This window comes from Clavelina lepadiformis, chromosome 9 (assembly GCF_947623445.1).
Source record: "Clavelina lepadiformis chromosome 9, kaClaLepa1.1, whole genome shotgun sequence".
Classification (NCBI taxonomy): Eukaryota; Metazoa; Chordata; class Ascidiacea; order Aplousobranchia; family Clavelinidae; genus Clavelina; species Clavelina lepadiformis.
Window position 1 is genome coordinate 13,724,502 of NC_135248.1, and position 27,332 is coordinate 13,751,833.

General features: G+C 38.9%; 1 protein-coding gene, 1 long non-coding RNA gene and 1 pseudogene across 3 annotated transcripts; 2 read left to right on the forward strand and 1 right to left on the reverse strand.

The window, feature by feature from the left end:
• The first annotated feature begins 1,669 nt into the window (after positions 1-1,669).
• LOC143470747 (synaptic vesicular amine transporter-like) lies at positions 1,670-5,707 on the forward strand. The gene is made up of 9 exons (XM_076969020.1): positions 1,670-1,811; positions 2,794-3,081; positions 3,412-3,588; positions 3,749-3,885; positions 3,955-4,123; positions 4,286-4,433; positions 4,585-4,751; positions 4,826-4,971; positions 5,278-5,707. Exons 1-9 carry the CDS (start codon positions 1,715-1,717, stop codon positions 5,317-5,319), a joined length of 1,371 nt encoding a protein of 456 aa, XP_076825135.1. The 5' UTR covers positions 1,670-1,714; the 3' UTR covers positions 5,320-5,707.
• A 1,327-nt stretch (positions 5,708-7,034) lies between these two features.
• LOC143471409 (triosephosphate isomerase B-like) lies at positions 7,035-8,164 on the reverse strand (annotated as a pseudogene). Its single transcript, XR_013119544.1, has 5 exons — positions 8,077-8,164; positions 7,731-7,877; positions 7,537-7,654; positions 7,265-7,447; positions 7,035-7,162 (listed from the first exon to the last, which is right to left on the reverse strand). The product of XR_013119544.1 is annotated as a triosephosphate isomerase B-like (transcript).
• Positions 8,165-20,732: 12,568 nt separating this feature from the next.
• On the forward strand, positions 20,733-22,420 carry LOC143470917 (uncharacterized). The gene is made up of 3 exons (XR_013119431.1): positions 20,733-20,833; positions 21,345-21,802; positions 21,988-22,420. It is a non-coding gene; the product is annotated as an uncharacterized LOC143470917 (long non-coding RNA).
• Positions 22,421-27,332: the final 4,912 nt, after the last annotated feature.

The following is a 27,332-nucleotide window of genomic DNA, read 5'->3' on the forward strand; positions in this document are numbered from 1 at the left end:
AAGTATTATTATTGATTCGGCGCTGCCCGAATTACTCTGTAGTTCGAAATAATTACAACAACGCTTGGTTTCAATTCACTCATTAAAGATCAATCAATTCCGAGGACCACAAGCTACCATCTGTTCATCATTACATTGAAATCGAAGCATATGTTGCCCATCAGAACGGTCAGCCACACTGCATCACGGTTGAGGGCTGACCTTAATTAAACAAAGGAATTTAGAACGGCAGCCGGCGGCGTGTTTTTCAATTCCTTCGACGAGCTGAAGTCAGTTCCAGTCTACCAGCCTTCTAGCTCATTATTGCAACACTGGGCAGATGTTACTCATTGGCACTGTCGTTTCAATACGCTGAATCTAGGTTAATCTTAATAACAGAGTTAGAACAGCAGCCAGCGACACGTTTTGTTTGTTTTTGCTTGGAGTTAGAGTCTGTCTATAGCTGATAGTGTTATGGCGCACAACTCATCAAAGTAACCAACTGATTATGTCGTACTTTAAAGGTGAGTTTGACAGATAAGAGTGAATCTTTTAACATTACCTGCATGAGAGTGAATTGTTAGGAGATAACTGGTAAAGCAAGGGTATAGGCTTACCTTTGTATTTAGAAGGCATCGGGCCTGAGATTTGAGATTAATTTATGTTGTTGAAAGTTATGGTGCCAGGCATCAAGCCGATCATCAACTTGAGCTGCGAAGAAGTGCAGATTAATGGCGACTGGGTAGTTACGAACAAAACTGAAGTTTAAGTCGCACTGAAGTTGTACAGTTTGTGGCTTATAGTTTCTGCCAGTGGCAATACGTTATCCAACAAACAGTAAAATAGCTTGCTGGTATCGGACAATGACACTGTACAACCAACAAACAGCGGTCAACGGGTGTTTTTGTGCGTGTGGCGAGTAAAAATCGGTTTCAGGCAACCAGTGATATGGAAACACAAATACTTTATTCCGACAGCTGGTTTATCTGGTTTATAAGGAAACTAGAAGGGTGATGAGTGAAGTGCTCGGTTGTGCGTCCAGTTAATTACTGCCTGTGGATTACTGTCGTTCTCGCTCCGCAAATATTGAGTAATTGTCGCTCATCATAGAAACGTCGAATTGCGCATCCAACGCATCCGGGTTCTTTAGAAAAAAATTGAAAAGGCCGGTTTTAAGACTCTTAGTGCATTGAGTTGCTGCATATAAGCTGATAGTAATGCGGCTCACCACAGATCAACTAGATGTGCTGCAGGTCGATGCTGATTTCGCTTTACAAGATTAAGTTTTTGTTTGTGACTTCAGGTCCCGACGAGAGCAGATAAATCGCGGATGGATTGATACGAAACAAAAATAACGTTTGTGTCCTACTCGACTGGACGATTTGTGGTTTAGCTGCTGCAGTCAGCTAGTAATGTATTATATCTGCCACACAACTTGCATAAGTTGTTAGTTATCAAACCATTGTCGAATTGTAGAGGAAACAGAGGAAAAATTCGTTTTTGTAAAAAGTAATGTAATAATGACGAAGACAATTTAGTTTCAGGTTTAAACAAAATGTTTATTAGTTTTTTTCAAATCATAAAAGTAAACCTAAAATAAAAAATAACCACAAAAATAACAAAGTTAACTATTTTCAATTTCTTCACTATAACATAAAACTAAACCGGTGATATTTTAACTTTCAGAAGCATTAAGCTAAGATACTGTAGCATTGACACAAGGTGAAGTGACGAAATGTATGTCTTGGAACAAATCAGAAGCAGCAGGTGCTCAGCTATATGTCTGGTGCTCTGGTTATTCTTCATCGATTCCAGTCTTCAATCAATGTTAAGTGAGTGCTAATTTCCAAACCAGATTTCCAGTGAGCTTCGACCATTAAAATGTCGGTAGTGTAGCGAAGTGGTTCAAGCTCTGTAAGGGCTCGCAGACACACAGCCCGTGGCCACTACTCGATGTTGTAATGACTCGCAGTTATAACGATCAAAGCGAAGTACCGACGAAGCTTGCCCCTGCTCATTGGTCCTGATGACATAGTTCCAAATCCGTTCCATATAAAGATCTTTAAAAAAATAAAACTGTGTGCCGTTAATAGGAACTTGCACGAAGACAACACCACGCCATTAATAAAACTTATCATATATTTTGCAAGCAGTGTTTTTGTTGTGTCTTTTATTTTAGGTTTTCTTCTTGGTACAATATTACTAACAGCATTGAAAATCGTGCTGGGTGCATTTTCGTGACGTCATCAAACAAATGTCTTGTGAGCAGTAATCATGAACTCTAAGTAGCCATGAGATCATGATGGCCAGTCTACTTATAAACCGGCTTCGCTAATGATAGTTGCTGCATTGCCTCTTTTTTTCACTTGGTGGTGGTCTCCTTCCGGTACTTTGGTAATACCAAAGAATGTTTAAATTCACTGCTTCATAAGCTTAGATCCATCAGTGCCATAAAATATCTTTTTCTATCGATTTGAGTTGTGACGAACTCGTAAAACATTGCGAAAATAAAACATCTGTCTTTCGCAAATTTTTGATTCAAGTTTAGCTTCTTGCGTTTCAGATACGCTAATCTCTTTTTTAAACGATAATTGCGTCAATACCCTGCTTTTGCCAAACATCTCCGATTTTAATTGAATTAAGTGTCGTCAGGCCTAGCTATCTCGAAATCAGCAATAAATATTATTTCTTTTCGAATCATTTTATGGGAAGAGTTTCATATTAACAACTAATGTGACCCAAAGATTTAGTTACACTACAGTGCATTCATTTATTATAGTGATTGCATTAAAGGTCTAATTTCTTATTTTACAGTCCATCTTGTTCCAAACTTTCTCTGGAAAATCCATTTGTCCACAAACCCTATACCGCAGGCGACAACTCTAAGCTTGAACACTACTTTGCAAGCAAATACTTCACATATATTTGAAGAAGCGAAGAAGACTTTCCTTGCGACGCAGAAGTTGAATGTTATCGCCATATCCGCTTTCATACCGACACTCCGAATGTTTGGCAGCTTTTTGGTTGGTCCATTAGTCGACAGGATCGGGCAGAGTGCTCCCATGTTTGCTGGGACACTGATTGTCTTTGTAACGGCAATAGGTTGGTTTTGTTGAACTGTGGTTGACCTGTTTCGTATTAACCTATTATTTCCTCAGATCACGAAAAAAATTAAACTTGCTTAGTAATATTTATGAAACAAAAAAAATTATTTTGAGCTGAATGATCAGTAAAAAAATTTTTTCATAAAACTGAAATTAAATTAGATAATTTATTTAACTTTCCAATGATTAATTAATTATCATTCTTCTTCTTTTTAAAATAAAACGTTTCTTTACTTCTTGACACAACAAGAACGAATGTACAAATATCAGCCACAAATAACTCTGCTGTTAACTTTGTGTTAATTAACCCAATTATTCCTTCTTTTAGGATATGCACTGGCTTCTTCTATTCTGGTTTTATTTGTGTCGGCCGCTATACACGGCGCAGGTTCTTCGCTTATTATTGTGAGTGGGATGAGTATGTTGACCAGGACCTTCACTGACAAAACGGAAATGAAGAAGGCGTTTGGGTTGTCTTTGGCTGTGGCAGCAAGTGGCACAGCAGGTACACATCTTTTAAAAGTCTTAGACAAGTATTTTAATCTGTTAATTGGGAAAAAAGCGTTACAAAGTATACGACGTTAATTAGTCGCCGATAGTTATCAATTTGCAAACTTCAGTAAGCATATAGTTACAATGAATGACAATAAACTTTGTTATTGAAGTTGGGCCAATTTTCGGGAGTTTAGTGGACATTTGTCAAAATAGACATGCGACGTTTTTCAGTTACGCCGGAATGGTAGCTTTGCTCGGATTCGTCCAGCTTTTCTGCAACTGTTTGAAGGTTCAAAGAGTAGAAAAGGTGAGTTCAATGGTTGATTGCTCCAGTAATGATGAAACCCACTGAATATGTTGATTGTGGTTTCTAAAGAAAAAACAATCTTCGAAAGAACGAGAAAATAAGATGTCTGTGGACATTACCAACAGCTACAATCTGGCTGCACTACAAGGCCTTATGATAACTGGTCTTGTGTTAGGGTCCTTGTGCAGCTCATTCTCAAGTTGGCCAGCTCGCTTTAATTCCTTCGACTCACCCCTAGGTATGACAACATAAAATTAGCTAAATGGGTTTTATACTTAAAGTAACTTATTGGCAGTTTAGGTTAGCTCGTTATTTATAAGAAAAACATTTTAAGAAACTGTAGAGATCTATTTCCAACAAGGTGAGTAACTCCGGCGTCTTTATGTGTAACTGTCCCCAGATCTGGCACTCGCATCTGGGATGGCTGGATTCCAGTTGGGTGCAACGATGGCTTATTTTTTGCCTATAAGCAGTTGGCCTTGGATGGCGGAAACGCTGGAATTGATGATTGTTATAATAGGATTATTCTCGCTAACAGTATGGACAAGGTTTGGACGTGATTTAACAAAAAAAAACGTTTAAAATTTAGACTTGGTCAACAAAGCCGTACTTTTGTAATTAACAAGATTTAGTGTTTGGTCACAAGCATAAATCTACGCCAATCAATTCCAAATCACTGAGAAAGTTCTTGTTATTCAGCTCTATAGTCACGGCTGTCTCGATGTGTGCAATAGGCCTTGGAAGTGGTATGGTTGTCAGCAGTATCTATGCAGCTTTGTCATACTCGGTTGAAACTAAGAACAACTCGAAATATGGAAGCGTTTTCGCGATGGCGATTCTTGTCATCGATGTCGGTTTTACTACAGGTAACGTTCCGTAATCATGACGTAAAGTTACACAGTTGGCTAGGCAATTGTTCCAACCTCATGTTTGTGCGCAGTGCTTTGGAGCGCCAGCGGAATCGTGCCAGTTATGGGTTCCGACATTTTGATGTGGATCATGGCTCTTAACTTCTTGTTATACGTCGCCTCTTGTCTAGTGAATGAGCTTTGGATAAAGCAAATAGTTCTGAATGCTTTGAAAAAGGTGCTAATAGCAAATATTTTAATTGGGTTGGAAAGGCCTATGTAGCTCACCTGTTTAATTGTCACCCAAACTGTTATATGGGCTTAAAACAATAAGGCTAATGGGTTTTGCATCTAACAATAAGAGTTCTTCAGCGTTGATATCGGAAAGTTGTTAACTTCAATTTAAAATAAGCGTTTTTAGCAATAATATTTACTTTGGAATATCAAATGCGTTTGCTTTTTTAGATTGTTCGAGTCGATTAGCATAATTTCAGCTTGTTTACGCACTTGTTGCTTGTCAATTAACATTACCAGTATCTTTCAGCGTCGACGCCACAACTCGAAGATCACCATAAACAATATTTAAAACAAGTGATTTTTTTGTGCTAAAAGCTTCAAAAGAAAGCTTTTTCTGACGAAGAGATCCTTGCTCCAGTCAATATTTCAGTGGCGTCTCTGTACAAGTGTAGACTTTAGTTATCGACGACGGTCGCGGTGATATGGTCCTGGTGATATAGTTCGAAATATTTAAGATATAACTTTATAAAGATCGTTAAGAAAATAAAAATATGTGTGTTTGTGGTTGTGGTAATCGTTTTTCTTTGCATCTGCTGCTCGGCCGGGAATCGAACCCGCAAACTTCATGCTGGAGGGCAAAGATTTTACAACCGAGCTAAACTAACTTTTTGTTTTACTGCAAATTTTAAATGTATATCGTTCGAAATCACTGACCAAATAAAAAACATGTTCCACTATTACTGCCACTTAACCCGCATCCCCGGCCGGCGCCTGAGTTCCAGACGTAGTTAGGTGGCTTAAGGCCGTTAACTTACATGACTTAACTTACATGCACTTAACTTAACTTACTTAACTTACATAACTTACATGACTTACCTGGGGTCGGGGTTAGAGAAAGGATTAGGGGGGTAGGGTTTAAAGATTTTAGAGTGGCCCATGCCCGAGGGATAGGACAAAGAGCGGCTTAGGGCCATGGATTGTTTTAGGGTGGCTTATGGCCATGAATTGGGCTAGAATGGCTTACGGCCGGGGATCGAACTCAGAACCTCTAGCACCGAGTGCAGTGTCGAAGGACGCGAGCTACGGAGTGGCAACAGCATCCAACGATGACTTAACGCATTTAAACGAGCATCAGGTTGAGGTTCTTGAAAAAGGAACAGGGATTTGAAACCGAGACCCATTGCACCATGTATACAGCAGGTAACCTGAAACTTGTCAGCATCTCTACAAAGGGGTTCTGGCCTTTTTTTTCTAGCGAAAACTGCATTACAGAAATTGAGAGTTTTTTTATTACAAATAAATTGGGAAAACCTGTTTTATCTTCTAACTGCCAACAAACCCGAAGTAGTGTGCTATGGGTAAAACATGAATCGATTAATTTGGTAATATTATGTCGATGCTTGCAGGAAAAGGTTTTAATCACATTGTACAGTACCAAAAAGAAGAAAGCCATGGCCATGGTCACCAGTGGTGTGTATGGTTTGGTTCGACATCCATCGTATACTGGCTGGTTTATTTGGAGCATATCCACACAGGCTGGTGGTTCTATGGGGACGCCTAAAGATTCATTTTTTCAAGTACTTGTAGGATGGATAATAATAAATAACCTTTTAGATATTGCTTTGTAATCCTGTCTGTTGCGTGACAATTGCATCATGGAAGTTCTTCAGTGAAAGAAAATTTTACGAAGAATCAACACTGCTAAATTTCTTTGGGCAAGATTATGTAAATTATCAAAAGAAATTACCCAGCGGTATGCCGTTTGTCAGTGGATTTATATTGCAGTATAGGAGTTAACCGAAGTGGTATTTAAATATTTTTTAATCTGCCTTCGTCGTACTTAGTGTTATTTATATTTATAAACTATTTTGTATGCAAGTTCTGTGTAATCATCAATCATTCCACTTACGACAAACATTCTCAATAAAGCAATCAACACAAGGCAATTGTGTTGTATTTTGGCAAACAACACCATTCATTTCATATGCAAAGAGTGTCTGGCTATGCATAATTAACTGACTGCAACAAACAACGAGAAGTATACGTATGAAACTTTAGTGAAACTGACAGTATCCCAATAACTTATGCATTTGCTTTTACAATTTCCAAGAAATCAGGCTTAAAAGAAGCACCTCCAACAAGAAAGCCATCGATGTCCTTTCCCTTTGCAAGTTCTTGCCAATTTCCTGCATGAAGTACAAATGCATGGTCATATAAATTACTCCAGTCACTGACTTGGTTACAACACTGGTCATATAATGGATTGATTGTGAACATGAAAATATCAATACTTATTGTCTCACCCCCATAAATAATACGTTTTGATTGAGCAACTTCATTTGAAACATTGTCAGCGAGCCATTTACGAAGTTTTTGGTGAACTTCTTGTGCTTGTGCAGGGGTGGCAGTTTTTCCAGTGCCTATAGCCCACACAGGCTCGTACGCAATAACGGCTCGACTCCAGTCTTCAACATTATCTAAAATATACACATGACGACTAGATTCGTAGTACTATGCATTAATTACATTAAAATTGCATACAAAACAGGCAATTGCAAATAATAACATTTTATGTGTTTCATTTGTTCAAACACAATCTGTTCTGTTACACCGGCCTCACGTTCATCAAGTTTTTCCCCAATGCAAGGGATAATATTCAGTCCACTCTGAAGAGCATGTTTAACCTGAAAACTTTAAATGCAAATTGCAATATTGTAGGAAAAAATTTGCACTGGATGCAGCTCAGCATTTCGAGCTTACTTTTTGTCCAATGAGTTCATCCTTCTCATTGAAAACATGCCTATTGAAAACTACCTTATTTCCCCAGTGTAGGCACCTTTTGCAACCTTATAGCAATTTTGGGCAGACACTATTAGAGGTATGGACTTGGTGGGGCTACTACGACATCTGTAAGTAAATATGACACAGTTTAGTCAGATTATAAGTGAAGTTATGTTAATTAGCTAAAGACCATAAAATTTTGAAATACTACGTTAACAATTTTTTTTTTAAATAGAAAGAATTAAGAAATATAAGTTTGTGTGGACAGTATGCATGCTTGCTACATCCCCAGCAATCTTATGTTGAAGTTATGTTCATGACTTACCATTAAGTGAATCTACTGTGTTTAAATTGTTAATGATAACATCTAGTGAAGCCTTGTCTCCATTCATCTTAAAGTTACCACCAACAAAAAACGACGTTCAGACATTTTAACAGTATTTTACTTCTACTAGATCCAGTTGTAACCTATTCCCTTTTCAAATCAGATGTTCATTGTTTGTAATTAAATAATTCACGTAGGCCTATAAAAACAGTTTACGATCGTCGCCCACGCCTTACTTATTAAAGCTATATACACTGCAACACACGTGAATGGAAAGTACAGAAGTTTTTGAGAAGAAATCGTGCATGCAAAGACGAAACATATGGCCTGCACCGAAGCCTCAATTCTTTGTTTATTTATCATGAATTAGTGTTTAAACAGTTTTTCTTTGTTTATTTGGTGCAAATTGGTTGGCATAAAGATAAAAACGGCTGCGAAGAAAGAAAGTTTCGTTAACTTTTGCATTTTGACGTAGGCTAAAGAAGCCAATTCTTTAAAGCTTGTGATGTTGCGACATAATCTCACTGAGCTTTTCTGCCGCATTAACATATCATTATCAAACATCATCTTTTGAGTTACAGACAATACAGGCTAGTTCTCCGGTTCTGGCCTATTACAGTATGCAAGGTACAGCGCCTCAACTTGCCTTAGCCTACCACAACTAAAAAGTTTTATAATTTAACTAAGACCGGTAGCTAAGACTAAGACCGGAGATTCAAGGCCCATAACGTTTCCACTTTGAACGAGCATAAAATCACGTTTATGTTCATAAAATCACGTTTGAACAGCATAAAATCACATGCACAACAACAACAACATGGTTTCCAGCAAAGGAAATAAGAAAGCCGTCAAGAAGTGAAGAAAGGTGCCAAGAAAAAGTGAAGAATTAGATCTCTGTGAAGCATAGGTGAAGAATGGCCGAAACCCTCACCTACGCAGACAGAGTAAAAAGACAATGGAACAATGATGTGGCTGAAGAATACAGCAACCATTGCGAGGTGACCATCCAATTGACCAACGATAGCAAGAGGGAAGACATCTACAAGATGCTAAAAGAATCCAAGATATCCTTTGATTACATCGAAGGAATAATTCAGAGACCGGGAAACATGGTAAATATTACGCTAGACCGAAAAAACAATGCTATTAGACTTGCAGAAGTACTTCGAAAGAGGCCGGAAGTAAAGTATGCCATAGCCCACCGTGACGCGACACCTGATCGAAAGACACTTCATCGAACGACACTTAATCGAACGACAGTTTATCGAAAGACACTTAATCGAACGACAGCTGATCGAAACGACACCTGATCGAAACGACAGTTGATCGAACGACACTTTATCGAACCGACAGTTGATCAAACGACACTTTATCGAAACGACAACTGATCAAAGCGACAGTTGATCGAATCGACTGTTGCTTCTCCCGCACACAGTCATAGCAAAACGTGGCGTACCGTTGCATTGTTTGCTGTAGAAAATTAAAATTTGGTGACTTTTCATAAAAAATGTTCAGCTATCTGTCCATGTTTGTTTGATAAAGTTGGATTTTGTAATTTTTGAGATATTGTGATATTTATATAATTTTGCTCTCTCTCCGCATTGAAGCGTATTACTCATTTACGCACCAATAACTTGACAAACTATTCTTTTTCGTTCTCTTTTCACAGCGGGGGCGCGGCGTAACAAGAAGAATTTCTAGAAATGTGTCACTTTTAGAAATACCTAATTTACACTAAATTCACTTTCTTTAGTTTTACAATTATGATGTATACAGGAATCCAGATGATGTTTCTACTAACCTGTAATAATCTCATCAGTCTACGACGCATAGGTTTCTAGTAATTAACGATTGCAAATGTGTGTGCGGGGTTGGCCACACCTAGTTTTTTTAGTAAACTCGCGAGCTTGGTTAGGATAGGGTTAAAAGATCCACAATTTATCGAAACAACTGACGATATGCACTGTTAAAAGAACGACAATTTATTAAAAGAACTGACAACATGCACTGTTAAAAGCACGACAACTGACGAAGTGCACATTTCAATCGCATTCATTTAATTACAAGTTGTGTGCAATTGCTCGAAGATAACTTTTTATGTCCATATTCGTTGAGTCATAATTTTCGACTATGCTCTTCAGCCGTTGGTTGACAGCGTCGTAGCGCGTGATCTTAGCTTGCTTTTCGTGAATTTCATTGTTGAAAATATTTGTTCACATGTGTACGTGCTACCAAGCATCGAAGCCATTTGTTTTGCGCTGTCGGTCAAGCTGGGATAAAGACCACTTTCAAGAAGCTACTTTGTGTAAAAGTCAGGCAGCGACATGCCCCTTGCTATTAAATTTTGCCTTCAATTCCTTACTCTTTGTATCTATAATGACTAGTCTGGTCTACTGTACAGACAATCTCGTACTTAGTAATTCTCGTGCGTATTCTTGTGATATCTTATTAATATGTGGGCGGGCCGGCCGCCATGCGAAATCGAACACTTTATGATACAAATATAAAATATAGATATAAAATATAAATCGTCAACTTTATGATATATACATCACAATTCATTAATGCACACCATTACAAAGACCGCACATCACAATGGCTCATTGTTTCAATGTTTGAGAAACAACACGCAAAAATCTTGCTTGAACTGTCGGTTCGATAAAGTGTCGTTCGATCAACTGTCGTTTTGATTAACTGTCGGTTCGATAAAGTGTCGTTCGATCAGCTGTCGGTTCGATAAAGTGTCGTTCGATCAACTGTCGGCTCGATTAACTGTCGTTCGATAAAGTGTCTTTCGATCAGCTGTCGTTTCGATCAGGTGTCGTTCGATAAAGTGTCTTTCGATAAAGTGTCTTTCGATAAGGTGTCATAGTACCATAGCCCACGGAGACGAAAGGATAGACCTCACGATCAGATGGGTACCGATCCACTACCCACAAAAACACATCGATGCAATCCTTGCAGAATATGAGATTCAAGGCCCAGCACGCTTGGGCGTCGATAAATACGGCATCAAAGATGGAAGGAGGATCTACAAAGTGAACAAGAAAACGTTGGAACGACACCAACTCCCATCGTACCTGTACCTGGGAAAAATCAGATGTGCGGTAAGCTATTTCGGACAAATTCAAACATGCTCCTTCTGTACAGAACAAGGACATAAATTCAAGGAATGCCCAAAGAGAAGGCGAGAAGACGAACGAAACGAACGAGATATCCCGATGACAACCGCTCAGACAGTAAAAGCCGACGAGGAGGGATCACCACCCGTGACCCGACACCTTATCGAAAGACACTTTATCGAACGACACTTAATCGAACGACACTTTATCGAAAGACACTTAATCGAACGACACCTGATCGAAACGACACCTGATCGAAACGACAGTTGATCGAACGACACTTTATCGAACCGAAAGTTGATCAAACGACACTTTATCGAACCGACAGTTAATCAAAACGACAGTTGATCGAACGACACTTTATCGAACCGACAGTTCAAGCAAGATTTTAGCGTGTTTCTCAAACATTGAAACAATGGGTCATTGTGATGTTCAGCTATCTGTCCATGTTTGTTTGATAAAGTTAGATTTTGTAATTTTTGAGATATTGTGATATTTATATAATTTTGCTCTCTCTCCGCATTGAAACGTATTACTCATTTACGCACCAATAACTTGACTAACTATTCTTTTTCGTTCTCTTTTCACAGCGGGGGCGCGGCGTAACAAGAAGAATTTATAGAAATGTGTCACTTTTAGAAATACCTAATTTACACTAAATTCACTTTCTTTAGTTTTACAATTATGATGTATACAGGAAGCCAGATGATGTTTCTACTAACCTGTAATAATCTCATCGTCTACGACGCATAGGTTTCTAGTAATTAACGATTGCAAATGTGTGTGCGGGGTTGGCCACACCTAGTTTTTTTAGTAAACTCGCGAGCCTGGTTAGGATAGGGTTAAAAGATCCACAATTTATTGAAACAACTGACGATATGCACTGTTAAAAGAACGACAATTTATTAAAAGAACTGACAACATGCACTGTTAAAAGCACGACAACTGACGAAGTGCACATTTCAATCGCATTCATTTAATCACAAGTTGTGTGCAATTGCTCGAAGATAACTTTTTATGTCCATATTTGTTGAGTCATAATTTTCAACTATGCTCCTCAGACGTTGGTTGACAGCGTCGTAGCGCTTCTTCCGTGGTGGGCCATCGATTCCAGCACTCAATTGTTCAATTAACAATTCGTTGGAACCTTGTTCCTGCTTAATTTTTTTGACGAGTCTGCGAAGCGTCGGATGGGATATTGAGACACGCTTGCTGAACGCATTGTGCCATCCTTCAATGCTATTATTCGTTCGTGGAAGGTCATCTTGAACCCGGTGGAAGACATTCCAACATCGGATAGGAAATAGAGGTTGACGACGATTCCTGCGACACAATCGTCCAATCCAAGTATTTTCAAAATAGTCAATGTATTCAGACAAGTGCTGCTCATCGTCGTCACTGAACGTGGCCAGGAAGTCCTCGAACCGTTGTACAACGTCTTCAGGCGGAACGAATGCCAGTGCCTGGAAGCATTTTATGCGAAGGGCGTGCTCTGCATCTTCATTGAACCACCGCTGCAGAGAGAGAGCCTGAATTTTCCGGAAGCTACATTGGCCAAAATGGAAAAGGCAGCCGAGAATTTCTGCCCGAGGGAAGCTGGAAGAAAGAGCATTATATGCTGCCATTTCAAAGTCTATTGTTACGGTTTCTGGGGCTATTCCTGGTCGCTGTTGTTCCAATAAACCAAAGATGCGATTGTACACAGCTTCAGATTTGTTCTCGGTAACGGTGTATACGAGTGGCACCGTGCGATTTTCATCGACCAGCGCGTGTATCGTGTACAGCTGGTATCCAAGTGGGGCAACATCGAATGTACCGTCACAAAACCAATTAGCGCATTTGTTCAGTATATCCAGATTCTTTTGAGACGCAAACATATAGAATTCGTTCTCATCGTCTTCCTCGATAACGAAGGCTTCTCCCCTCGGTGTCACGCGGAGTTCATCCATCAAGCCGATTCCTTCTGGACATACGCGCTTTCGCTGTATCATCCGCTTTAATGATGTTGCTTTAGGGAGAGCACCAGCGGTGGCTAAGGATATATCCTGCGTTCCCCTCTGAATAATGTTTGAGGTACGTTCATCTGAATTGATTGCTCGATCTCGCATGCTGGCTTGTGCTCTTGCAACTATAACACGTGCAGGGTTTGGTGGATGACTGTGTTCAGATGGTGCTCTCTTGAGGCTGTCGTCCTCGGCTGTGGATAGACGGCTTTTGCATTTGAGGTAGTCCTCACGTCTCCAGTAAGTTACGCCATTTGTTGTTTTGTCACGAACGTACAAGAAACCGTCCAAGGCCAACTTTCGTTTGCCTTTATCACTTAAAATGAATTCCATTTCGATATGTATACAATCGTTATTAACGTGGAAAAAATTACAAGAATTCTTAAGATGTCTAAAATCAAATAGTGTGGAAATGTAAGTATACACAATATGATCAAATAATGTAATTATAATAGTCATATAACTCATAAATAGGGCAACCAGTTTTTTGACCCAAAAATTTTTAACTTTGACCTTAAAATTTGCAAAGTTTGACCTTTATTTTGCAACTTGCCTCATTGACAACTTGATGCCTCATTAATTACTTACCTGATGCCTCATTAATACTATAATTCACACTCACTTCAGTATATTACACCACATTGCTGCAATCTCAATCGTACCAATCACAAAAAGAGCAAAATATTTGTGTTCACACTTCAACAACACAGCATTAAAGTGACACTTGATGCTGCTTGCTTTGTGAAAGTTTTTCAACATCTGGTGGCAAGTCATATGAAGCAAGAGCCAGAACATTTTCTAAATAGGCGTCGGAAATGCGTGATCTTAGCTTGCTTTTCGTGAATTTCATTGTTGAAAACATTTGTTCACATGTGTACGTGCTACCAAGCATCGAAGCTATTTATTTTGCGCTGTCGGTCAAGCTGGGATAAAGACCACTTTCAAGAAGCTACTTTGTGTAAAAGTCAGACAGCGACATGCCCCTTGCTATTAAATTTTGCCTTCAATTCCTTACTCTTTGTATCTATAATGACTAGTCTAGTCTACTGTACAGACAATCTCGTACTTAGTAATTCTCGTGCGTATTCTTGTGATATCTTATTAATATGTGGGCGGGCCGGCCGCCATGCGAAATCGAACACTTTATGATACAAATATAAAATATAGATATAAAATATAAATCGTCAACTTTATGATATATACATCACAATTCATTAATGCACACCATTACAAAGACCGCACATCACAATGGCTCATGGTTCCAATGTTTGAGAAACACGCTAAAATCTTGCTTGAACTGTCGGTTCGATAAAGTGTCGTTCGATCAACTGTCGTTTTGATTAACTGTCGGTTCGATAAAGTGTCGTTCGATCAGCTGTCGTTTCGATAAAGTGTCGTTCGATCAACTGTCGGCTCGATTAACTGTCGTTCGATAAAGTGTCTTTCGATCAGCTGTCGTTTCGATCAGGTGTCGTTCGATAAAGTGTCTTTCGATAAAGTGTCTTTCGATAAGGTGTCGTAGTACCATCACCACCACCCCCCAGCGATAGTAAAAAAGTATTTTCTGCCTTGGCAGGAACAATCGAACTACTACGAGGAAAGTACACCAAGGATACGGAGAAGAGCCGAGCGGGAGCGGAAACCCCACTAGAAGAAAGCCCGCAGTTAGACCCCGATGAGCGATCCTCGGAACGACCCTTGGAGCGAGACCAAAGTGATAGCCGTGGAAACAAAAGAAAGAATAGAAGTGGAGAATCAGACGAACAACCAGAAGAACCCGAAGCACAGGGATTTATGGACGGACAAATTCCATACGATGCTTCCGATCTCCCACCGAACCTAACACGCATGATCCCCTGCTCATGCGGACAGCACAATCGAATCCGGAGAAACAAGAGCTCATCAAGAACAATCCCGAATTTTAAAGAACCGAACTATTGTAAAGGTTGTACGGCAGCCCTTATGCGATGTGCCTGTACCTCATTCGCCGTAATACGAATCAACGACGGACTTAAGTCGTTCCAGTGCAAAGGATGTGAAATGACTTACGAACCAAATACCGAACACCTTAATGTCACTGTAAACTAAAGATTGTAAACCTCTATGTGTTTTCAGTTCTAGAACGAATCCTGGTTCAAACTCACGAAATGCATCGCCTTACTGTAATTTGCGTCTATTCCGAACATCGAAGTACTCGTGTTTACTTTTTCTGTGTCCCCTGTTTATACGATCATTTTTTTTCTCTCTTTTATTAAACGTGCCTTAACAATGTATTAAGAAACGTTTAATAAACCAAAACACAATAAAATCACGTTTATAACAGTGACGTAAGATAAGACGAAAACAGAATGGCTATAGTTGCTTTAAACTCGATTCAACTTCGCTCGTTGCTGGATATTCACCTTTTGACTTCGGCGCAGTCTTGTTTTCTTTTTTTATGACGTCTTAACTACTGTATAATGTTTCTATTGAAGGAACAGCTGAATCAAAGAATATAAAATATTTAATGGTCTTTTTTGAAAAACATATAAAAGGTATTTTATACTCTTTGGTCTAAAATCAAAAAATATCTATGGTATAGTGATGTACATCTTCGGATTAAGGAAAATCTTCACACGATTTTGCGACTCATCCGCTGTTCAATCTTTCTCCTACTTTACATCGATTTGATGTTAGTCGTTATGGTAGCAGTGAAACTTATTGGGAAATAGTTCTATTCCACACAAGGTCAAAAATTTATTGAACAAAGCAAAAAAATGTTGTCAAGGTTAAGTGTCGTCAGTCCGAATTTTTCGTGAAACCAACGCCATTAATTTGCTTATGTCTGAATTAAGTTTTGAACTATTTCGATTAATTACTTAAAGGATTATATAAATGAAATTATATATCGTATTCAAACATATTTGTCGCCATTCCTGCCGATTGGTGATATTGCTTTCTGTAGGTACATTCTCCAGATGAACAGTTTTCTACCGTGAAATCCGCCTTGCTCGACAGATGATGAAGCTTTCTAGAATCTAGATTCTAGACCGTTGTCATAATCTAGATTCTAGAGCAAAAGAGACTCAAGTTTGATTACACGACAATTCGTTTTGATTCCTTTTGGAGTTGCATATCTTTTTCGGCAATACTTTTGCAGAGATACATCGGACGTGAGAAAACAAATCTGTATTGGACCAGTAACGAACTTTAGAAATGAGCTAACCACTGAATGAATTAACAAACGGTAAGCAAGGCCTAAGCATGTCAGTGGCATCTCCTTGCAAGACTCCAGATTCTTTGCGTAAAAGAATTAAATTTTACTGGAATGTTAAAGAACTTAAGAAGCAAATTATCGACTGAATGAATCGACAAAGAGCGAACGAAAAATAAAACAAAGTACTCAACGTTAATTAACTTAGGAACATACAGTATAATATACGAGAATGTTGAGTAGCCTGGCTAAACGCGAAGGTTAGCTTACTGCTAAAACGTAATTATACGAGTAGATGCAAAGTGATATGGGGAATGATGGTGGTAGGTTGCTTTTAGGTTGGCCTACAGCCAGGACTAATAGTCTTACTGTTTGACTCCGAGATAATTGTCTTTGACTCCGTTGCGTTTACTGTCTCTATAATGTTTCTTCAAATCAACACCAACTTCATAAAGTCTAATTGTTATATAGTCCGAATAGGTTGTATCGAATTAGAAACGTTTACACCATTTTCCACATTTAAACATCGTTATAACTCGAATTCAGTAATGCTTCCAATTCCGAATAATTCAGCAATCACTTCAATTCGGCAGAACAGAAGAAAGAGCCAAAATCCGAGAGTTTAGAAGAGTTTTCTAAGAGAGCGATTTAAACGAAACATTAGCTTTTATACTCCGTATTTTAACCAATGATCGAGTGCCAAACTAGCCGGTACTATGACACCTTATCGAAAGACACTTTATCGAAAGACACTTTATCGAACGACACCTGATCGAAACGACAGATGATCGAAAGACACTTTATCGAACGACAGTTAATCGAGCCGACAGTTGATCGAACGACACTTTATCGAACCGACAGTTAATCAAAACGACAGTTGATCGAACGACACTTTATCGAACCGACAGTTCAAGCAAGATTTTAGCGTGTTTCTCAAACATTGGAACAATGAGCCATTGTGATGTGCGGTCTTTGTAATGGTGTGCATTAATGAATTGTGATGTATATATCATAAAGTTGACGATTTATATTTTATATCTATATTTTATATTTGTATCATAAAGTGTTCGATTTCGCATGGCGGCCGGCCCGCCCACATATTAATAAGATATCACAAGAATACGCACGAGAATTACTAAGTACGAGATTGTCTGTACAGTAGACTAGACTAATCATTATAGATACAAAGAGTAAGGAATTGAAGGCAAAATTTTATAGCAAAGGGCATGTCGCTGCCTGACTTTTACACAAAGTAGCTTCTTGAAAGTAGTCTTTATCCCAGCTTGACCGACAGCGCAAAATAAATGGCTTCGATGCTTGGTAGCACGTACACATGTGAACAAATATTTTCAACAATGAAATTCACGAAAAGCAAGCTAAGATCACGCATTTCCGGCGCCTATTTGGAATTGGAATGGAATATGATATTAATAATGATATTGGAATGTCTTCCACCGGGTTCAAGATGACCTTCCACGAACGAATAATAGCATTGAAGGATGGCACAATGCGTTCAGCAAGCGTGTCTCAATATCCCATCCGACGCTTCGCAGACTCGTCAAAAAAATTAAGCAGGAACAAGGTTCCAACGAAATGTTAATTGAGCAATTGAGTGCTGGAATCGATGGCCCACCTCGGAAGAAGCGCTACGACACTGTCAACCAACGGCTGAAGAGCATAGTCGAAAATTATGACTCAACGAATATGGACATAAAAAGTTATCTTCGAGCAATTGCACACAACTTGTAATTAAATGAATGCGATTGAAATGTGCACTTCGTCAGTTGTCGTGCTTTTAACAGTGCATATCGTCAGTTGTTTCGATAAATTGTGGATCTTTTAACCCTATCCTAACCAGGCTCGCGAGTTTACTAAAAAAACTAGGTGTGGCCAACCCCGCACACACATTTGCAATCGTTAATTACTAGAAACCTATGCGTCGTAGACGATGAGATTATTACAGGTTAGTAGAAACATCATCTGGCTTCCTGTATACATCATAATTGTAAAACTAAAGAAAGTGAATTTAGTGTAAATTAGGTATTTCTAAAAGTGACACATTTCTATAAATTCTTCTTGTTACGCCGCGCCCCCGCTGTGAAAAGAGAACGAAAAAGAATAGTTAGTCAAGTTATTGGTGCGTAAATGAGTAATACGCTTCAATGCGGAGAGAGAGCAAAATTATATAAATATCACAATATCTCAAAAATTACAAAATCCAACTTTATCAAACAAACATGGACAGATAGCTGAACATCACAATGACTCATTGTTTCAATGTTTGAGAAACACGCAAAAATCTTGCTTGAACTGTCGGTTCGATAAAGTGTTGTTCGATCAACTGTCGTTTTGATTAACTGTCGGTTCGATAAAGTGTCGTTTGATCAACTTTCGGTTCGATAAAGTGTCGTTCGATCAACTGTCGTTTCGATCAGGTGTCGTTTCGATCAGGTGTCGTTCGATTAAGTGTCTTTCGATAAAGTGTCGTTCGATTAAGTGTCGTTCGATAAAGTGTCTTTCGATCAGGTGTCGCGTCACGAAACTAGCCATACAATGACACGTATCTACTTGTCCATGTTACATTCTAAGCTTTTATCACAAAGAATTAAAATCGATTTACATCGGGTACGGAAAACCACTTGACACACTTAACTACGTCACATGTCGATTTGTACTAATATTGAATAAGGATTACTAGGAAGAATACATTCGAAATTTGTTTAGAGTTTGACTGGAAACACAAAAATTGTTTAACAATGCCAATTATAGAACTTGTTATAATTTGTTATCACGATCGCCACAGTGACGTGGAGGACTAATTTGACGCGGTAGGTCACTTCAACTTAGTGCAGGTCAGTTTGGTAGATCAGGATGATATTGGCCTAAGCAACGTTGCATATCGTATTTATGTATAGATGGTCATTGGTCAGCCTTCAATCAATTTACGTAAAATTACTTGTCACTCTTAACAAAACTCAAATGTGGGCATATTATTTTTCGTTCAGTTAACTCGTTGCCCGTTACTCGTTAACTTACCTAATTTAACAAACTTATTATTATGAGACTGACTCCATGGAGACTGATTGAACTCCTGGCAAAGATTGCGTGCCCTACGGTATGGGGTACTATGACACTTTATCGAAAGACACTTTATCGAACGACAGTTAATCGAACCGACAGATGATCAGACAAATTTGGTGACTTTTCATAAAAAATGTTCAGCTATCTGTCCATGTTTGTTTGGTAAAGTTGGATTTTGTAATTTTTGAGATATTGTGATATTTATATAATTTTGCTTTCTCCGCATTGAAGCGTAACGTTTTCGTTAACTCATTTACGCACCAATAACTTGACTAACTATTCTCTTTCGTTCTCTTCTCAAAGCGGGGGCGTGGTGTAACAAGAAGAATTTCTAGAAATGTGTCACTTTTAGAAATACCTAATTTACACTAAATCCACTTTCACTTCGATAAACTGTAGTTCGATAAAGTGTCTTTCGATTAGGTGTCGGGTCACGGAATAGAAAGCTTGTAGTGCAAGAGACGAGAATTAGGTATATAAAATTGTTATTAAAAAATAAAGGTATTAAAATGAAGTGGTGTATTGCTTGAAACAAAATTAAAGTTGCCTTAAAGATCTGGTAGGTTACAGCTAAACCTTCCCTGAGACCGCCTTCTCTTAAAGCCAGGGGGAGTCCGCCCAACCGTTGACCATCGTTTCATTTCCTGTAATTACCTGTAACCTGTCACTAACCGCCGCAATCGCGCAAAAATGAAACAACGAAGTTGGGCGGACAAGCATTTGGGGACCCAAGAAGAAATTTCTTACATCTTTTCTATGGAGGAAAAGGCAAAAACAAAACAACAACTCATGACCCTACCTCATCTAGCAAATGTTAGAGGGGCCAAGCCTGTTCAAACTATTCGATAATTCGCGTCGGATCTTCCAAATGTCACCTCAGGTACAACTGATGTATACCCGGGGTACCTGAAACAAATTTACCATCGCATTTGCGTTGACAATATAAAAGAACAATATAAAAGAAAAGAAAAAAGAAGTAGAAAAACACACAAAAATACAAAACTTACGTTTGTAGAAGCTTCGGTACGACCAAATAATTACGTCCATGTTTGTATTTTGAAGTTTATTGCGTCAATTTGGTTGATTTTCATTTCATTTCATTTCCACGGACATCATAGATTGCTGGTTTAAGCTCAAAATTACTTCTCAGCTTTTTACGCGGATAATTTTGGAAGGAAGCCAGACTTTAATCAACGCGCGCCGCGCCGAATGCCAGGTGACGTAACAAACAAATAAAGAAACTCGTGGTCATTTTATTTTGACGGTGGCTGAGAAGGTCGCAACTGTAAGAACTTGTGCGTTGGCTTGGTCAGCTCAACATTTCCAGAGTTGAGTGAAAGCTTGTTCTGGTACGTTTGGTGAGTTGCGAACATTCAGTATTTTGTTGATAGCGATAAACATGCTTATGATAGTGGTATATTTTGTCCAAACTTGTTAGCTTGTCTGAACTTAATATGATGTAGCACAATTGTATTGTTGGCATCTTGCATGTTTGTAAAAGTTTTACCACTTTTTCCTTGTCATTAATTGTGCGAGAGCATGTTCTTTATTGTGCTATGACTAAATGGCTGAAGATTATGAGACTGTCAGTTTGAAGTTTTGGTTTATTGAATACATTTTCGGTTGACGTTTATATCTGTTATTTAAACTGGTTTATAGCTTGCTAGGTTATATAAGTACAAGTTAGCTTTCAAACTGGTTTTGGCTTGTTATATTTTTGTAAATAATATGACAACATTTTTGATCAAATTTTGTAATCTACTATTATAGGCTTAAGTTTTTGTTGTAAAATATAATACGTTTTTAACCCGGAAACTTTAGATGCAAAATAGCGTAAATTCAACTTCAATCAAGCCATTATGTTTGTAGGTTCAAGCGGTGATTCTCGGATCAACAAGCCGCCAATGACGTACACTTTCTAGAAAAATTCTGTCTTTCAGCGGAACAAAGTTTTCATTCTTATGCAGCTAATTCTCATAATTAAGGGGCTGTAGCAAACTGTAGAATTGTTTATTACAGTTCACATACTGTAGTGGATCAGCTTTGTTCATGTGATTAGTGAAGTTCTCCAATCATAATGTATTCATGAAATTTCAACTACTTTTGGTGTTAATTTTTGAGCTGTCGCTATTTCAACGAAAACATCGTACATTCATAATTACCTTTCCATACCTCACGTTAACTAAACTTCAATATTTTATCATATACTGTTGATAACTAAACCTAACAATATATGTTTTTTAGACTAAATCAAATACCCAGTAAAATCAAAGCAGCTTCGAAGACTGACTGCGTGACCTATTTCAAGTTCGGCTGAGAGTGAAATAGTCAGTTACTTTTTTGCGGTCCATTTAACAAAATTAAAGACACGTTTAAGCCGTGTGAATTATATGGTGGGCCTCTAGTGGACACCAAATCACTCAATGCTAATAGTGTTTTGAAGTTTTCAAGAAATTTTCCATGTTTATGAGGTTTAGCCACGCTACAAAACGCTGTTCAAATTTTTTTCAAGCTTGTCGTTTGCTGACCTGGATGTCGTACATGTTGTTTTGGTGGAGCTGCTTCGTATCCTGCTTCACCTTGTGGTTGAAACGCAGGAGAGGTCGACCAATAGGCCTGGATCTAGAGATGACTTCACTGTGAGAGATGTCCTTTGAAATTCCGACATAGGGACGTCGGCGACCTTGCCTTCACTTTTCAAGCTAGCGTGCTTTTATGTGATAGAGTAGCTGCAGCCAGTGCGCTCGGTCACACTGCTGTTCCTGATCTTGGTGCGCCACGTGACTCCAGACAGCGCCTATTAAGGTGTCAAACACGTACAGAATTTGGCTAAAACTTAGTATGAAAGTAGCTAAAATTGGGTTTTTTAGACCAAAAATTCTAGTGTTTATTTTGGGCCTCTGTTATTTTGTTTTTTTAATGGCATTTTATGGAATGGCAGTTCAAAGAATACTAAATTGACATGCAAAATTTCAGTGAGCCCCATAGAGGATATTTCGAGCAAACAGTCTTTTAGTAAATTCACTGTATAATAAAACAAACAAAGATTTTATGGCATTTTTTGGTGTTCGACCTTAAAGCCTTCAGCTTTCTCTTCTGTCACGTACATGTTTCTCATTTACTAGGTTGTTTGCTTTCGTTACGCTTTTGTGGCAGATACTGCGCATCAGTGTTGGTGCTGATGACCATCGAGAACCTCCCGCATTTGTTTGCAAAATCATTCATGAGTGTAAGGCCGCTTGTACACTTGGCAAAGTTCTCTAAAATGTATCCTTTAGTTGTACACAAACTTTCGTGCCGTCAGTTAAGGATCTAATGAGCACGATGGGCCGTCCTTGTTCTCGATACTTTTCTGGGTTAGTTGGATAGAGAAAATAAAGTCAATTGATGACCTGTTTCTATAAAGTCGCCTTATGATTCGGGATAAAAACTGTCTGCTAAGATTTATAAACGTTCAAATTTTACTCTGGCAATAACTTCGCCAACAACGCTCACCAAAGAGATATCTCTACGGTTGGTACAAGCTTTTCTAGTTGCTGTTGTTGCCACGGCACTATTCAGCTCCTCGAGAGTTGTCAATTGTTTAAACTGGTTCCACGACATATGACCGCGAACAAACTCACCGGGGACAACTGAACGTGACGTAAATTGACCGCGAACAAACTGACTGTGATGTAAATTGACCGCGAACAAACTAACCGGGAACAGACTTACCGGAATGAAAATTGACCGGGAGGTAAATTGACCGTGCACGTGCTGAATTATTGTGTTTAAGTTGATGGTAGTATATGATATGTAAAGTAAATATTTGTTTGTAACTATTTCATTGTTCATTGTTACAACGTGAGATAGGCTACAACGCATTGTTTCATGATCTCATCAAACAACTCGTCTAGACCGGGAAAATGCATGTAACAATAGGAAATCTATGAATAAAGGTGAAAAACCCGTGGGGTCACCCTACAAGGGGCCAAAAAACCCTACGAGTGGCAACCTTGACTGCAATACACATACTAAATTGGATAGTGACTAGATAGTGAATTAGAATTTTGACGTTTTGACGGCCAATTTACGTCACGGTTAATTTGATCGCCGGCCAATTTGTTGCCGGTCAGTTGTCCACTACCAGTTGTCGCCGGTGAGTTTGTTCACGGTCACTTCTCGTGATCCCGTTTAAGCTCGTGCATCGGTGGAAAACTTTGTGTTTTGCTTCCGGCATGTTTTTATTTGCTCATTATTAATTGCCACTGTTCCACTTCATCACAATAGTTATTTCAAAGTTATTAGCAAAACAACGTCACACCTTTTACGGATTCGTGCTCAGACGTTTCTCGATGTCTGTTTCTCGATGTCTGTTTCTCGATGCTCCTCCACCTACTCCACTGTTAAGAGATGTTAATGCACAGTGGTGTTGCGATCGATGTAGCGCTTTTAGGTTTTCTCTGGTCCAGTTAGTTTGAGACATTACGGCTAGGCAGTCAACAACTAGTCCTTTCTTATCTGGCCCGTACACGGTTACATATTAGGTTGAGGGGAAAAGACAGTGCTGGCAGCCAAGATAGGTTCAGAAACATGCTACAGCCTACAGGCGTGCTAATGTTTGCCGACGTATTCAATTAAGGTCGTAGCGTCATCAGTAGAAACGGTGATCGGTGGATCCGCAGGATCGTTGTCTAGTTTACGAAAGGCCCTATTAACCCAAGCAAATCAGCTAGGGAGTAGGCACCTTTTAGATTAAGGTCAGCATATGTTTCGTATGGTGGCCATCTAGTGGACGCCTAAACATTTGGCGCCATAAATAAATTTACTGCACTAGCTGGGTATCGAACCCGCTACCTGCATGCTAGCAGGCAAATTTTATCCAAAAGAGCTATACACGGGATTATATTTTGCTTAGAATTTCAAATATATATTATTCGAAAACAATCACAAAATAAAAAAGAACTGTACCCACTGAATCCCCTCGTCCCTACCCATTCTTGCAGGAACTTAGGTTCTACATCCTGTTAAGTGGTTTTCCACCTTCCTGTATTGCATTCTTTTCTACCATAGCTGGGGATCGAACCTGGAACCTCTGGCACCGAGTGCAGTGTCCAAGCACACGAGCTATCAAGTTGCACACGTATATGATGTTGTGTAACAAATATAACTAACGACGATGAATCAGTTGTTAAATTTTGAAAAGGGAAAGACACAGGTCATATGGCTCCACAGAGACCTGAACTCAGTAACTTTTGCTCCGATTTCTGTGATAAACGTCGCAAGCTACAACGCGTCTGGCCTAATCTACATTTGTTAGCACAGATACCATTATCACATCAGTTAAAAAAAATTAATTGAAGTTTTTGAGGAATCAAAGCAAGAACCTTTGCACCGATGTCAATGACGGAAGGCGCGATCAGTTCTGTGTAGCATGCCTTGCTCCTGCTCTGCGTGTAACCCTTTGTTCGTCAGGATAACATTCATTTCAACTTACGGTCGATTCAACTCTGGAACTCAACCAACGTAAGATGAAACCAAGGATAATTGAGTCCAAGGTTTCAATCCACACATGTTGGTTGGGTCATCCTGAGTTTAATTGTTCTAGATCTTCTAGTATCTTCCTCGACTGTACAGAAATCGAATTCACCAGAAACCGTTCATTAATATCATAGAAAATGATAAGTGACTCCGACGTGATTTGAACACGAAATCTTCTCATCTGGAGTCGGACGCGCTACTGCTTAGCCACGGAGTCATAATGTTGACAAAACATTGTACCAAGATAAATGATGTAAAGGTATACATGTAATCATTACACACATTATGTCGTGATGTCAGAAAGCTAAGTTTATACGATCATGTTAAATACATATTTTCACTTTGCTGACTCAGTTCCAGTTTCGAAGGTTATTTTCAGTCGGTATTACGTTACACTTGTGACCGTGGACCAGGCTGCTTATGTTTTATTCACGCATGAGTAGCTTAAGAGCTTAAGGCCGGGAATCGAACCTGGAACCTCCAGCACCGAGTGCGGTGTCGAATCACATGAGCTACGAATTAACTCGTGTAAACGATGTGATGTAACAAATGTGACCAATGTACATGCATCAGTTCGAAAAAATAAAGATACAACCTTTCTTAAATACATATTTTCACTTTGCTAACTCAGTTCCAGTTTCGAAGGTTATTATCAGTCGGAATTACGTTACACTTGTGACCGTGGACCAGGCTGCTTATGTTTTATTCACGCATGAGTGGCTTAAGAGCTTAACGCCGGGAATCGAACCTGGAACCTCCAGCACCGAGTGCAGTGTTGAGTCACATGAGCTACGAGTTAACTCATGTAAACGATGTGATGTAACAAATGTGACCAATGTACACGCATCAGTTCGAAAAAATAGGACACAACCATTCCACTGCAGGGGGATCTGAACCCAGAATCCTTCGCACTGAATCCTGCCATTCCTATCGCGAGCTGCAAATCGTCTAACGAGCGTCCTTAATCAACACTCATATCTTCACCAGGTGACAAAATTGAAAATAAATTAAGTTCAAGACTTTAAAAAATCGATTCCAGAACATTTGCACTGATGTAAACAACGACTTGTAGGTTGAGTTGTCCAGGAACCGTTCGTCAGTTCAAAAAACTGAGATAAAATATCAAGTGCCCGCTTAAGATTCGAACACGCCACTTTCTAATTTGTAGTCAGTCGCGCTACCGTTGCGCCATAGAGTCGTCGTAGTACCAGCACACTCGACGACAACCAAAAGGTATACATGCAATAACGTCACATGTTATGTCTTGATGCAAGAAGGCAGAATTTGTACGACCCTGCTATAGATTCATTCTTTTTGTTTTGCCTTATTGCAAACATGTGTGTTTCGGAATATACGATCCAAAAAATTCTCCCTACTGCACCGCCCCATAACTCAATTGAACCCGTCCTAGCAAGAGCATCAGTTCCAAAAACGTAGGTGACTTGGGGCAGTTGACCAGATTTCTCCTCCCTGCATTGCGTTTTATTCACCCATGAGCTGACCGTCTGTAATCTATAATCTATATCATTGGATCAGGGCATTGGTTTTGGTACATCACATTGTGTCTATTGCATTTTTAATGCGACCCCTTGATGGGTAGCCTACACGTTAATGATATTAAAACTTTCAAAGGAATTATTTTAACTATTAAAAAGAAACATGTCTGTCAAGGAATCGAACTCGTGACCTATTGAACGACGAGGAGGTGTTTAAGGCCTGAGCTACCAACCGGCTTCTGTCAATGCCGTTAATTTCAGTACATTATACAGATGTAAATGGACAAAAATATACCCAGCGTGGAAGGGAATCGAACGCGAAACCTACTATTCGAAATCCTATTCAGAGAGTGCATGTGTGCTTGCACTACATTTTAGGGCTATTGGGGATCTGCTTCGACTCGGTTGTTTTTTGTTTATATATGTTGTAACAGTTGACTCATTCTAAGAAACCTATTCTTGAAACACATGTTTCAAGGTTTTATTCTTCACAATAAATTTCTCACATTTTAAGCAGTCAGGCTGTAAACTTTACTGATTTTAGAGCGAAATACACAAGTTAAACCATAACATTATCAATTAAGATAACCCACACACAAAACATACAAAATGTACACAGTAAATGTCAAACTGAATACAATGAAACAGAAATTAGCGCAATAGATGCAAAATAAATATGATGAAAACAGAAAACAGTATGAAAAACTTAATTGCAACTTATTAATAAGCCGTGCCATTTATAAAGACGCGGGTTCCAATGTTTTATTAATAAATCTTCCACCACTAAGCTGTTATACTCCCAAATTGCTAAATATTGTTTATATATTTTCGATAGATATGT